The following is a 14,178-nucleotide window of genomic DNA, read 5'->3' as shown; positions in this document are numbered from 1 at the left end:
TAAGTATGCTAAAATGATCATCTCTTTTTGATTATCGAATGAATGAGAGATAATTGCTTTATTATTCCCATTTTATAGTTGGGGAAACCGAGGCAAGCAGAGGTCAAGTGACTTGTCATACATAATTAGGTAGTATCTGAGCTTGGATTTGAATTCAAGTTTTCCTGATTCCAGGCCAAGTCCTTTATCCCCTGGGTTCTAAGGGATGGGAAGTCTTGTATCTTGATGCTGGCCCACCAACCTATCAAAACTGTACTCCTGATTTTTTTCCCCTTTAATGTGAAAACCAGACCTCCCTGGGGTATGGTGGTCTAATCATTCTTGGACTAGGAACCAGAGCTGCATCCAGAGATAGCTCTCCCAGTTTCCAAAGTTTATTGTTAATGATTGTGCATGCAGGCTAAGAACTCTGGCAGAAGCCTAAACTTGGGTGCAGGAGGCCAGCAGATGGGGAGCAGCCAACTTTCTCTGGCTCATCCTGTCTTTCCTCTTTCTCTCTCAATTCATTTTATCTGAGAGGCTTGACTGAGGTTTGGGAGCTAAAAAGGACAGGGAGGGTCTTCCAGAGCCCTGGGTCAAGGTGGGAGACCAATCTATGAATGAAGGGTATCTGCTTGTGAATGGGACTTCAGGTTTAAGCAATGTCTTGAGCTCTGTTCCTTGAATGTAGATTCATGATATTTTTCTTTCCTTCCTTCCTGAGTTCAGTCCTACCATAACTCCTTACTAGCCCTGTGACCTTGAATAAAAATGCCTGGTCTTTGGTTTCCCTCTCTATAAATGAAGAGGTTGGTCTAGATGACTTCTAAGACCCCTTCTAGGATTCAGAAAAAAAAAACCCTACTCTGGATCTAGGATCTAGAAACATTTCATTTCTTTTTATTTTATTTTTTTTGTAAGGCAGTGGGGTTAAGTGGCTTGCCCAAGGCCACACGGCTAGGTAAATATTAAGTGTCTGAGGTCAGGTTTGAATTCACATCCTCCTGACTCCAAGGCCAGTGCTCTATCCACTGTGCCACCTAGCCTCCCCCATTTCATTTCTTTTTGAGCTTCAGTTTTCCTACCTGTAACATGAGGTACTTGGACTTGGTGACCTCTAAGGTAAGCTTTTGATTAAATTTAACAAGTCAGTCTAACTAACTATAAGGTATTCTTGGTCTACCTGAGTAAGGAATTTACTAGTCTGGGGGAGATAATTTGACACTGCGGATGCCAGATTCTTTCTGGTCTCTTGTGGACCCTTGAACTCTGGCAGACATTCTGGTCTTTTCTAGTATTTTCTTGTGTGGTTGTTTTCTGAATTTGTGTTTCTCTCTCTTGTTCTCCTCTGCAGTATTTGAGAATAAGGATAAGATTGTGATCATCATGGAGTATGCCAGCAAAGGGGAACTGTATGACTACATCAGTGAGCGGCGGAGGCTAACCGAGAGGGAGACGAGACACTTCTTTCGGCAAATAATATCAGCAGTGCATTATTGCCATAAGGTGAGAGGCAAAATTGTCTTTGGGAATTCCTTTCCCTGTTGTGTCAACTGATAGTTAATTCAATTTTAAAAAAAATCAGACTTATTAGAACAAACATTGACTGAATCCAAGAAGGAGCAAGGTTTAAAGAACTATGATACTTAGCTACAAGTCACATACCTCTGATTAAAACTGACCTGCAAGTCTTCCTTAAAAACAATTTGTTATAGTAGAATGGACAACTTTGCAAGAGTCATTAGACTTGGGTTTGGGACATTGTTCTATAACTATGCGACTGACTGGTTACTTATTTTTATTTTTTTTTGTTTCAGTTTTCCCCTCTGTAAAATAATGATATTGAACTAGCCAATTTCTAAAAACTCCTTCTGGTTTTAAGATTCTGTTGCCCTTTCCTCTCAGTCATATCCTTATTCTCAAATACTAGAGAGAACAACAGAGAGAAATACAAATGAAAGGAACAAGCTCACAGTTTCAGAGCCAGTATCTGAGTTCTTTTTTTTTATTGGAAAAAATAAAAGATGGCACCCCCCAAAGTGCCATTGCTTTGTTGGGTCTATCACTATGAGGTCCTCATTGTCGTCCCCCTCCTCTGGCTCCTCATGCTGAGTTATTCTCAGCAGGGTGAGGCATACTGAAAACCGTCTGGGCCCTGTTTGAATAATTTTGAGAAAGCCTTGGGACCCCAAATGGACTTGTTCCTTCCTATTGCCAATCTTCAGTTGGCTAAGATTAGAACTTCTCAGTTCTGAGAGGGCCCCAGAGGGGAAATCAGTGCTTTCCTCCGGACTGATGTCAGTGGTAGATACTGTTTGCCGGTGTCTGGGAAGAATGTATTGCATTCACACAGTGGAATTACATTCCAAAAAAGAATCCCCCCCACTGTTTTACAGGCATTGGGGGAGAAGCGGATTCCAGTCATTCTTCCTTTAACCACACACAGCAAGTGACTAATATGGCTCTTGTCACTAGTCCTTGGGCTGGGAGTATTACGACTGTAAAAACAGCCCCAAAGTGTAGATACAGAGACCACCCCTGCTGGTCCAATTCTTTAATCTGTCCACCATTTATTTCCCTTTGTTCACAGTCCTCCTTCCTCCTTTTTTCTCCCTCTGCCTATCTCATTCTGACTGTCTAGCTAGAGCTCACTCATTCTCTCATCCTGTCTCTTTTCCTCTTTGTTTTTCACTGATCCTGTCTCATTGTTTTTTTGTATCTATCTCATTTCTTCTCATTTTTACCATCCAGGTTTCTTATTCTGTCCATCTCTTTCTCATTCTTTCTGACTCATTCCCTTTCCTCTGTCTTTCTCTGTCTGTTTTTGTCTGTCTCATTTTCTACCTCATTCCATTTATTTCTATCTGTCTTTGCTTGATTCTCTCTTCATTAATTGTCCCTGTATTCTTTCTGACAAATTCTCCTTTCCCCCATCTCTCTCTCTCTCTCTCTCTCTCTCTCTCTCTCTCTCTCTCTCTCTCCCTCCCCCTCCCCTCACTTGCCTGGTCTCATTCTGTCTATCCCCATTGTCTTTGCCTGATTCTCTCTGTTTCATCATTCACTATTCCCCACCTCATTTTCCTTGTCTCATTCTGCCTCTCTCTTCCCAACCATCTTCTCATCCTGTGTTTCATCTTCTTGTTTCAGAACGGTGTTGTCCATAGGGATCTGAAGCTGGAGAATATCCTGCTAGATGATAATTGTAATATTAAGGTAAGGCTCTGGGGTAATTGATAAATGTACAAGCCTCAGGCTTTTCAACAAGGGTATAATCGCTTCACTTCAGCTCTGCCTTCTCACTTTGTGAATAGTTGCCAAAGGATCAGGAATGCCTCTCTCAGGTCGCCCTTTGAGTTCCATGGTTGTCATTGAGCAGAGGTGGTCCACAATACATGATTGGGGGGGGCACACTTTAGTGAGATAGTAGCTGAACCTTCTCTTGAATGATCTTAACTATTCTCCAGGTAAAAAGGTCAGTACCTCTTTAAGCTTGGCTTGAAGGGAAAGGTGGTATTACCAAAAGAGTACAAGATTTGAAGTCAGGACCTGGGTTCAAATTTGATCAAGGGAGGGACTTAGTTTTTTCATCTGTAAATGAAGAGCGTTGGACTAGAGGTTCCCTAAAGTGTCTCTTACCTCAAAATCCCATATGAAAAGTACCAGAAGCAACTGAGGCCAAGTAGAGTTTGGCATTGTTGTAGGGTTGGGAATCATTTTTAAAGGAGACATGTTTTATTAATGCTCTTTTTAAAGCATCACTCTCCAATTAATGACTCATTTCTTCTCCATTCTTGATTTAACAAACATGGATAAACTAAGCAAATCAACACATCAGCTCCATCTTATTAAAGTATGTTTTTTGCCTTGTGTGACTTATCTCCCACTGAGATAAAGGATAGCATGTAAATTCCATGAGGGCAGGATCAATGTCATTTCTTTCTTTCTTCCTTCCTTCCTTCCTTCCTTCCTTCCTTCCTTCCTTCCTTCCTTCCTTCCTTCCTTCCTTCCTTCCTTCCTGTCTGTCTGTCTTTCTTGCTTGCTTGCTTGCTTTTGGTTTTTGCAAGGCAGATGGAGTTAAGTGACTTGCCCAGGGCCACACAGCTAGGTATTAAGTGTCTGAGGCCAGATTTGAACTCAGGTACTCCTGACTCCAGGGCTGGTGCTCTAGCCACTGTGCCACCTAGCCACCCCCATTTTTTTCTTTTTCCAAAATTATGTTGAGGGTTTCCTCTGCAGTCATCATTGGTCACTATGAATTCTTTCCTAGTTGTTTTCCTTTGTACTATTCTGGCCATCATGGAAATTGCCGGTCCCGCTTCTCTCTGTATCAGTTTGTACAGGTCTTCCCAAGTTTCTCTGACATCTTCATGTTCATTATTTATCACACACAGTAATATTTCTTTTAAAAAGTCAATTTTTATTTGTTTTTTGCAAGGCAGTGGGGTTAAGTGACTTGCCCAAGGTCACATGGCTAGGTAATTACTAAGTGTCTGAGGCTGGATTTGAGCTCAGGTCTTCCTAACTCCAAAGCCAGTGCACTATCCACTATACCACCAAGCAGCCCCGATTTTTATTTCTACCTTTTGTTTTTACATTACCCATATTTTCCCAATGTATTCTTTACTCCATCTTCTCCCAGAGAGTCATCCCTTATAACAGAGAATAACAAAGGGGGGTGGCAGTGGGTGCGGAAAGTAACAATTCAGCAAAACTAACCAAGATTACAAAAGGATATTATAAGCAGTGTTCTACACTCACAGTTCCCGACTTTTGCAAAATGAGAGAGAAGATGCCTTTTCATAACTATTCTTTGATGCTAAACTTGGTCACTATACTTTGTTTTGTTAGTTTTTCTTTTCATTTATGCTATTGTAGTCTTTGTGTAAATTGATTTCCTGCTCTGATTCCTTCCTCCGCATCCGTTCATGTAAGTCTTCCGGTGCTTCTCTGTATCCAGTCCAATAAGATTCTATTCTGTTCATGTACCACAATATGGTTATCCGTTCCCCAGTTGTTGGGGTTTGAGATTGTTTCCAGTTCCTGGCTGCCTCAAAAAAGTAATTCTATCCATTCACCATGATTTATTCAGCCATTGTCCATTCACCCATTTTACTTCGAATCCTTTGCTGCTGCAATAAGTGCTGTTATAAATATTTTAGAATCTATGGGACCACTATCCTTCCCTGCCCATCGTCTATTCTGCTTCATTTCCAGTTCTCTGCCAAGCCCCTGATAAAACAAATCATGGAGGCAGCAACAACATTTGCTTGTGGAAAAGAGCGAAGTATGTTCATTGAAGATTTTACTTTATAGATAGTATTATTTCTGGCGGCTGCTGGGGTTAGAAAAAACTTTCTTGGCCTAGAGGGTTCAAGTACCTCCTACCGACTGCTCTGAATGTCCTTTTGATCATGTCTAGAAAATAAGCAAATGTAGTTTTAAAATAAACCTTGTACACCACATGAGCTTTAGTATGGAATGGTCTTAGGTCTCCAGGCACTGGCGGGGCTTCCCAATTGGCCATTCATGACGTCAGAGGCATGTCAGTGGTCCCCATACAAAGCATGGGAAGGGTCCTTCTCTGTCTCCTTTGTTATTGTTTCCATCCAGGGAACTGAGATGCATGGGGAGAAGATTTCCTTTACTCAGATGGAGTTGTTTTGGCCTTCCGGGTTTCTGTTTATGCACCGTGATTCCCAGCCCCCATGGCTCAGTTACCTTTTTCACCCTCAATGAACGAGTGGTCATCTTGGCTCATTCTTCTCTTCTCCCAGTCTTATGGGGCAGTCCATGTAGAAAAGAGGAAATGTCAGTCAATAACAGTTGCCTGTTGAAACAGGGAGGGGAATTATGGGACAGTGAAGAGAACCTTAGGTTCCAGTCCCAGGACTGATGCTATATATGTCACTTTGCACAAATTACTTGGATAATGAGTGATTTATACTTGAGGATTTTTGAGGTCTTATCCATGAGCCAATAATTGTAAGAAAATGCAAAAACACTTGAATTGGAGTCAGAAGACCTGGATTCAAAGTCATACCTCCCCTTCTTGCCAAGTTGGGTGACCTTGGGCAGGTCCTCATATCATCTCTAAGCTGTCATGGTGACATTGAAATCCACACTCTCTACTACATGAGGATCAGAAGAAAGAATAAATTGGGAATCAGTAGTTTCTGGAATGAGAAGACCTGGGTTCATGTTCCAGCTTTACCATTTGCTGTGTGACTTTGAGCAGTTACATTGATATTCTTTACTCTCATTTTCCAAATCTCTAAAATAAGGGGATTAGATTGGATGCCCTCTGAGGTTTCTTTCAGCTTTAAATCTGTCATCCTATAATTCTATAAAACTGTACCTAGAAGTAAAAACTAAGCTATTAACCATATCCACACACTCCTCACTTCTTTCTAAAGTGCAGGATTCTGAGTGGGTGTGTCTTATTTGGTTTTAACTGTCAGTAGAAGTGGAATTTGACCATATGGTGATGTCTAAATATGGTGTCTAGAATCAGGGTAAATAGTCTTAGTACTGCCTATGGGTCAGCCTATATCTGGAGTATTGGGCTCAGTGTTGGGTGGCATGTTTTAGAAGGGGCACTGACAAATGAGAAATGATTAGGTACCTGAAAACCAGATCATATGAACTGAAAACTCAGAGAGCTTGGCAGTGTTGAGTCTGGAGAAAAGAGAAGGCTTAGAAGGTGTTCATGATGGTGGTCTTCATAGACTCAAAGGGCTCTCTGTAGAGGAAGGTTTATATAGACATGATATTTTGCCCAAGAAGGAAAATGTAAGAAGGACTTAAAAGTAAGAAAATATTTTTTAGTAATTAGAGCTGTCTAGTAGTCATAGCTACTTAATGAGGTACTGGGACTATTTGTGCCCAATATATGATACTATAATTGTTCAGATTATATGGTACTATATTTGACCAATATGGAATTAAATGTTTCCAAACCATATGATTATATGGTACCATATGTGTTCAATAGAAGATGCTTTTGGTCTTCTGAGAATGAGGACAAACAGCTATATGTATCCAAACACCTGGCAGGTACGACTTAGTAGGGTGACCTTAATGGGAGTAGAAATGTGATTTTACATTTAAACCTCTGAGGCCCTAAGATTCTATCGTTTTTATTATGGGGTATAGCTACGGGAATAAACAGTGATTTGAATAAGTATAAAGAAATTTTCCAAACAGTATCTTGAGGATGAATTGACTCTTGCTTAAAGAATTTCAAAAATATTTCATTTTCTTATTTTGTTTATATTACAGTCATTTCCATCTTCTTCCTCCCCCACTTTTCTCTCTGAAACAAAGGAAAATAGTTAGGCAAAACCAGTAGATGTATCTAATAGTATATACAGTACCATATCCATAGCCCTCCACTTCTCTACTGAAAGGAGGGAAGTGTATTGTGTAGTTATAATTTTGCAAAATTCAATTTTGTTCTTTTTGCTTACAATCCTATGGTCACTTTGTATATTCTTCTTCTGGTTCTGCTTACTTTGCTCTGCATCAGTTCAGAGAAGTTTTTCCCAGGTTACTCAAAATTATTTTTTTTAAGTCATTGTATTATTCCTTTAATTCATAAATCTTTGTTCAGTTCTTTTGCAACTTATGTGGGCAGCCACTTTGCTTCTATTTCTTTACTGCCACCAAAAGTTCTGCTAAGAATATTTTCTTGTATTTCTGTTGGTGCTTTCCTTTCTTTTTGGAAGGAGGGAGTTAGAAACATTACTTCCCTCCCCTAAAGCTTTCAAGACAAAAAAGAGCCTTTCTTAAAGCAGTGAATGAGCCGTGATTGGGTCTTCCAGCAAGACATGACCTTTTGGTCTGCATGGTGTAGGCCCAGTAGAGAGGTAGGCCAAATAGCTTTCTAGCTAGTCATAAAATTCCCCAGTGGGGGGAAAAAAAGAATGGTTAGAATTCTACCCAGTGATTTTAAAGGGACAATAAGCCGGAATCCTAGGAGAATGGATGATTTGAATGAACTAGAAAGGAAACTATGTTGGACCAGATGGTTCAGTGGGAGCCCAGCACATCAAGCCTGGGTCCGTTGTACTTCTTGTAGGGAAATTTCCCTGTGTAGCACTTTTAAAATGAAAATTCTGATGAGCCTAGATTTATCAGAATTGTACTTTGTAATTATGGCTCCTTTTTTTGGCATTTGTCAAATTAAAATAAAAGAATGGAACATATATCCTTCACCCTAAGAGCCACCAGAGTCTTTCTCTCATTTGTACAAGGGATTAACATCATTGACATTATATTTTCATTTTGGTTTTTTTAAAGAAATGTTATTCATGTCTTTTTTAAAGGTCATGATAGTTTTCAATATATTCTCCTTCTCTTCCTGCCCCCCCCACTGTCCCTAGTAACAAAAGAAATGCAGTAAAATACAAACAACTAACATTGTCAATCAATCAACAAATGCTTATTAAGTGCCTACAATGTGTTAGGGGATACTGGGAATGCAAGCACAGAATGCTTACTTCAATAATCTTACTTTCTAATAGAGAATGCTGTGATTGAATGCATACAACATTCTGCCCAAGCAGTCCCCCACCTCACTACTGAGAGGAGAGCATTATTCACTTCATGGAACCATCGTTTGCTTTTCTGTTGTTCAGTTTGGCTTTTAAGTTTTCCTTTAGTCATTTAATATTAAATCATTGTGTATATCCTTCTAGTTCTGCTTATTTCATTCTGTATCAGTTCATAGAAGTCTTTCCAAATTTTTCTGAATTCCTCATCTTTGCCAAATCTTATTGCATAATTATATTCTATTATGTCCATGACTTTGAGCTAGGCCATGATACATTGAAAACACTACTGGCCTGAATTCAAACCTACATGAAGCAAGCAAGTTTCCGGCTAGATGTTGTGTTTTCTTATTTGCTAAATGAAAGGTTGGGACTAGACCATCTTTGAGGTTTCTGTCCACTCTACAGATATGATCTTATGCTGTTTCCCTGTTTGTTCCCCTGGACTCCACATTTGGACTGATAAAATTCAAATCCAAGCTCTGTTTCTTGATGTTTCTTTGGGGAAGTTCTCAGGACTAACCACATTCAAATGAAAGGATTGGATTTGATGGCTTCTAAGGTCTCTCCCAGTTCTAGATCTGTGATCCTGTGACCTTGGAGCGGAAGAAACCTTGAGATCCACTAGCTCAAGCCCCTCATTTTAGAGGAGAAAACAACTTGCCTGGATCCCTTAGAGCTTTAGCTGGAGAGTTGGATCTTGCTTCTGGACTCCACCCACATCCATTGTATCATCTTGCTTTCTGATTTTTGTTCCATTTCCTCCAGGCTTTGATCTTGTGATCACTCTCTATTCTCAACTCCTCCTGACTCAGCCTTTTTGTAGGAAATACTTAAAAAAAGACATTTGCACCCAAAGATGGAACACATGGCCACAAGCTGGCCTGCAGGCCCATGATGTGCAAGTTGGCTTTGCCTTCAGCTAGTCAGCAGCCTAAACTGTTTTAGAAAAATCTAACAGATGGGCTCTTAGGCAATCAGTGAGATGACAGTGGAGACCCTCTCTAATAAGAGTTAGGATTTAGACTCCATTTCCCCCTTTCATGCTTTTGGGGGCCCGCTCACATCCTATGGATGCCCACTATGTCCTGTGTCTCTGTGGTTTCAATGTTTGCAGGGTAGCTCTTGGTGTAGCATTCTTTGGTCCTCTACATCCTGCACATCTGGAACTGAAAATAAGCTCTCTGGAAGTTGTGAGGGGTGTAGATTCTAAAAATATTTGCCCTCGTCGGTCTACAAGAAAAAAAAACGAGAGAAATGCACTTTTTTCTTTGGCTGCATTCCGTACTCTGTGAAAGCCTGCCTCTAAAATAAGAACCCAACATGGTCATTAGCTCACAATTAATAATGATGGGAGAATGGAATGTTGACAATTCTCATAGCATTTTTCTGTAAAGTGACTTGTAATGAGAACACAATCCCAGTGGCCCTGGTTTAGGGACTTTTTTCAAGGGGAACCAGCAGATTTTTCTTGCTGCCAGATCACTGTGTCTGGAGTTGGTGGGGACAGACTCAGTTGCCTCTTGGTACATTGGAAATGTCATTCTTCTCTGTGAGAAAGTAATGCTGAGGGGATTAGCCTAGAAGCCAAAAAACTTGCAGGAACTTAAGGAGCTTGGACTTCATAGAACTCAACAGCCAGAAGAATCACTGGTCATGAGGAACATCTTGAAGCACTCCATCCTACTCTGGGATTGTTCTAATAATGGCTTCTCCCCTTTCTCTTTTGACTTTTTTTTCAAGGCAGTGAAGTCAAGTGACTTGTCCAAGGTTGCTAGGTAATTTTAAGTGTCTGAGGTCGGATTTGAACTCAGGTCCTCCTAACTCCAGGGCTGGTGCTCTATCCACTGTGACATTCTTTTTCTTTAAAAAAAAATCTTATTTTTATTGTTCTTTTCTGTTTAAAATTCCCTTTATTTCTGAATATTTCCCTCCTTCCCTCATCCAGCAAAAGGAAGCATGGTGGGAAGCATTTCATCAAAATCTCCTACTACATAAATGTGTCTGACAACACAGGCAATATTCTATATCCATAGGCCTCCTACCTTTTCAAAGATGGGGGAGCACATTTTCCTCACCTTTTCTTTCTAGCCATAACTGTACCATGTTCAGTTTAATCTGACACTTTCTAGGTCTATGACTGCAGGCAAGTCATTTAACCTCTTTTGCCTCAGTTTTCTCAGCTCTGAAATAGGGATAATCATCCTCTTCAAGGTTATTGTAAAGATCAAATAACATAAAGCGCTTTGTAAACTTTAGAGATCTCTATACCCTCCATGAGGGCAGCAGTTGTTTTGCTCTTGCATTTGTACCTCCAGTGTAGGACCTGCTGTATAATAAATATTTATTATGATTTTATTATCATAAGTTGATTAATAGGTAATTGTTGATTGCCGACTCCATCTGTCCAACTAAACTGCAGTCACCTCAGGTCCAGGGACCATGCTGTATACTTTGTCCCCGACGGTAACTTGCACATAGTAGGTCCCAGGGCCACACAGCTAGTACATATCTGAGGTCAGATTTGAACTCAGATCTTTCTGATTAAAGATCTGGCGCTCTATCTACTATGGCATCACCCAGTTGCCCATGTATCTATTCTAGTCGTTTTACATGTTGTCTCTCCCATCAAGAATGTGAGCATTTGTTTTGCTTGGCCATACCTATTTGGTAGGAGGGGTTTATTTTTCTTTCCCCAAGGGAGGGGAGGTTGGAAAAGGAGTAGGTAACCAAAAATGGGAGGGGAAAAAAGAAAAGAAAAAAGGATCATTGAAGTATTTAAAAAAATGAAAAGAACAGAGCAGACAGAGAAGACAGCTTTGACCAGATCAGGCCATATGGGTCATATGCTTAAAGACAAAAGTAACACCCATTTGTGGCTTCATATGGAAATGCTCATATTATTGGGTGTTGATTAAGGTCAAAATAAAAATGGGGGTGTGGTGAAGATGCAGACTCCTTAAGGACTGGGACTAATTTTGCCTTTGCCTCAGAATTTAGCATAATTTCTGGCTCAAAGAAAAGATTTTTAATGAATGATTGTTGATGGATTGCTAGAGGGTGAAAGAAATTAATTCCATTCCAAGAATTGTTAGATTAAGTTATGAATTTGGAATATGATTTGTTTTATTTGGGCCTTTTCAATTTCTTTACACCAACAAGCTATCTAAGTTTGTTTTAAAAATAGATACAATGATATTGTTCCCATTTTACAATTGAGGAAATTGAGGCTGAGATCAGCCTTCATAGAGGAAGCTGAAACCATGTATTATAGTTTAAATACCATATGCTATGTAGGGAGGGATATGCAGAGATAAAACTCCATCCTTACCCTCAAAGAGCTTACAATCTAGTTGGGATGGTGAGCTCTGACATACAGATAAGTCCAGGGTCAAGTTAGAGAAGGGGCACTGAGGTTTCATTTCCTAATGAAGAAGAAAAGGAAGATTTCATGGGGAATGTGAATTATGAACTGAGTCTTTTTCAGTTGTGTCAGGCTCTTCATGACTCCATTTGGGGTTTTCTTGGTAGAGATACTGGAGTAGTTTGCCATTTCCTTTTCTAACTGATTTTACAGATAAGGAAACAGGCAAAAAGGGTTAACATAAGTGTCTAAGATTGGATTTGAACTCAGGAAGTTGAGTCTTACTGATTCCAAGTCCAATTCTCTATATGTACCCTGGTGCCACCTATAGCAGTATGAACTAGGGTCTGATGGATGAATTAGATAGAAGGAGGTAGGGTTCCAGCCATGGAGCTAGTGGGAGTTAAGGCCTAGAAGTGGGAAGGTTAGGTTAATTGGAATTCTGGGGATGCCAGGTTTGGATGCTAAGTCTGAGAAGAAGAATGGAACATCTTAGGAAGAACCAAACTCAACCCATTGACCACTCGAGTTATTCTTGGAAAGTTGCTGAGTTTGTAAATGAAGTCTTCACTATCTCACCACAATCAGGTGAGGTGATTTTTAACAGTACGCCCATTATACAGTTGGGAAGACCGATCCTCAGAGAGGTTATGGAAACAGATTTAGAACTATGCCTTGTCTAGCTAAACTTTCTTATTTTACAGAGAGGGAAAATGAGGTTCCCCTTGGTGCAGCAAATTGTCCCTGGCTAATCAGAATCGGTATTTGAATCTAGGTCTTTCCATCTCCTAGACCAGTCATCTGCTGCCATCTTTGCAACTCTTTGCTTCATTCACTGGAGCCTAGATGATACTTGGTAGATCAAAGACATCATGCCAATGAGTTGCTGTTGTCTAGCAACTTTGGGGGAAGGGAGAGGGTTTTGTGCTATGACATCAATGGGAATGAGAGAATATATACATTCTTCTGAGATTCCCAGCTGGGTCAATGAAAAGTCTTCTTCCAGCGCAAAGCCCTATTGCCCTCCCAAAGAGGCTTCCCAAGAAAACAATTGGGGTACTGTAGGAGAGGAACTGCTTGCATTTCAGAGAGCCCTCGACTCTCTTGTGATTCCTAATGTCTCATGACCTTGCTCTGTGCCCATCTGGGAAATGAGGGGGCTGGATACACTGATAGACTAAAACGCTATATTTCGGTGCTATAGAACTTTCTAGGGTTTGGGCAAATAAGTAGCAATACAGAATATAAGGGCTATATCCAAATTCTTACTCTATGTGCTAATTGCTAGTTTTGTGACATTAGTCCTCTGGATGTTGGTTTTATGATCCACAAACTAAGATCTGAAGCTCTTTTATTTTATAGATGAGGCAACTGATGCAATTGCCTTCAGTCGGCAAAGTAGAATTTGAACTCAGTCCTCTGACTCCAAGTCCTGTGCTTCTTGCCATGCCACAGGAGGAAAATGGTCTTGTATTTTATTCTATCTATTTTGCATGAATGTAAGCCTTTCTGAGGGCAGGGACTGGTTCAATTTAGTTTTGTATCTCCAATGTCTAGAAAGGTTTCAGAAACATAGAGAACATTTAGAAGGTTAGCTCCCACCCAAGATTCCTGATCTCCCAATTCTTAGTACTCTGTTTGTTTTGACTTATTCTTAGTATGTATGTTAGTGACCTATGAGAATAAGCTCCCTGAAGGCAAGGCTGTTTCATTTTTGTCCTCGCATTAGTGCCTCATTCACCTTTTTGAGTCATTTCAGTTGTGTCTGACTCTTCAGGACCCCGTTTGAAGTTTTCTTGGCAGAAATACTGGAGTAGTTTGCCATTTCCATCTCCAGTTCATTTTACAGATGAGAAAACTGAGGCAAACAGGATGAACTGATTTGTCTAGGGCAATACAACTAATGGGAGTCTCTGGCTGGATTTGAACTCTGGTTTTCCTGACTCTAGGTTCTACCCATTGTATCACCCAGTTGAGCAGTCGGGTTCATAGTAGGTGCTTAATAAATGTGTGTTAATTAATTGATTGAAAGCAGATCTATAATAAATGCTTGAATGAATGAATAGCTTGGATGTCATCAGACATAAACATGAATAATTTCTTCCTATTATGTTGCCGCCTGGCCTGGAGTTAACATCCAAGCTTTCCAACTCCTCAGACGAGGAGAGTTTTGTTTTTTCTTGTTTTATTTCAGTTTTTTGGAATTCATACATTTTCACGGAAGTGCTCAGAACATGAAGTCATCTTGATTTCTATTAATCTTGTGTCAGGGGCTCTGACAGCTTT

General features: G+C 40.2%; 1 protein-coding gene across 2 annotated transcripts in view; it reads left to right on the top strand.

Annotated features, from left to right (window-relative positions):
- NUAK1 (NUAK family kinase 1) overlaps window positions 1-14,178 on the top strand; it is a 74,348-nt gene that overhangs the window by 47,483 nt on the left and 12,687 nt on the right. For both annotated transcript variants that reach the window (XM_074226759.1, XM_074226760.1), the window contains 2 exons: window positions 1,334-1,485; window positions 3,127-3,192. In XM_074226759.1, coding sequence (XP_074082860.1) covers window positions 1,334-1,485; window positions 3,127-3,192 — 218 coding nt within the window. The remainder of the gene's footprint in view (window positions 1-1,333; window positions 1,486-3,126; window positions 3,193-14,178) is intronic.

Source organism: Macrotis lagotis, chromosome 2, assembly GCF_037893015.1.
Source record: "Macrotis lagotis isolate mMagLag1 chromosome 2, bilby.v1.9.chrom.fasta, whole genome shotgun sequence".
NCBI lineage: Eukaryota > Metazoa > Chordata > Mammalia > Peramelemorphia > Peramelidae > Macrotis > Macrotis lagotis.
This window is presented reverse-complemented; position numbering and strand designations above follow the sequence as displayed.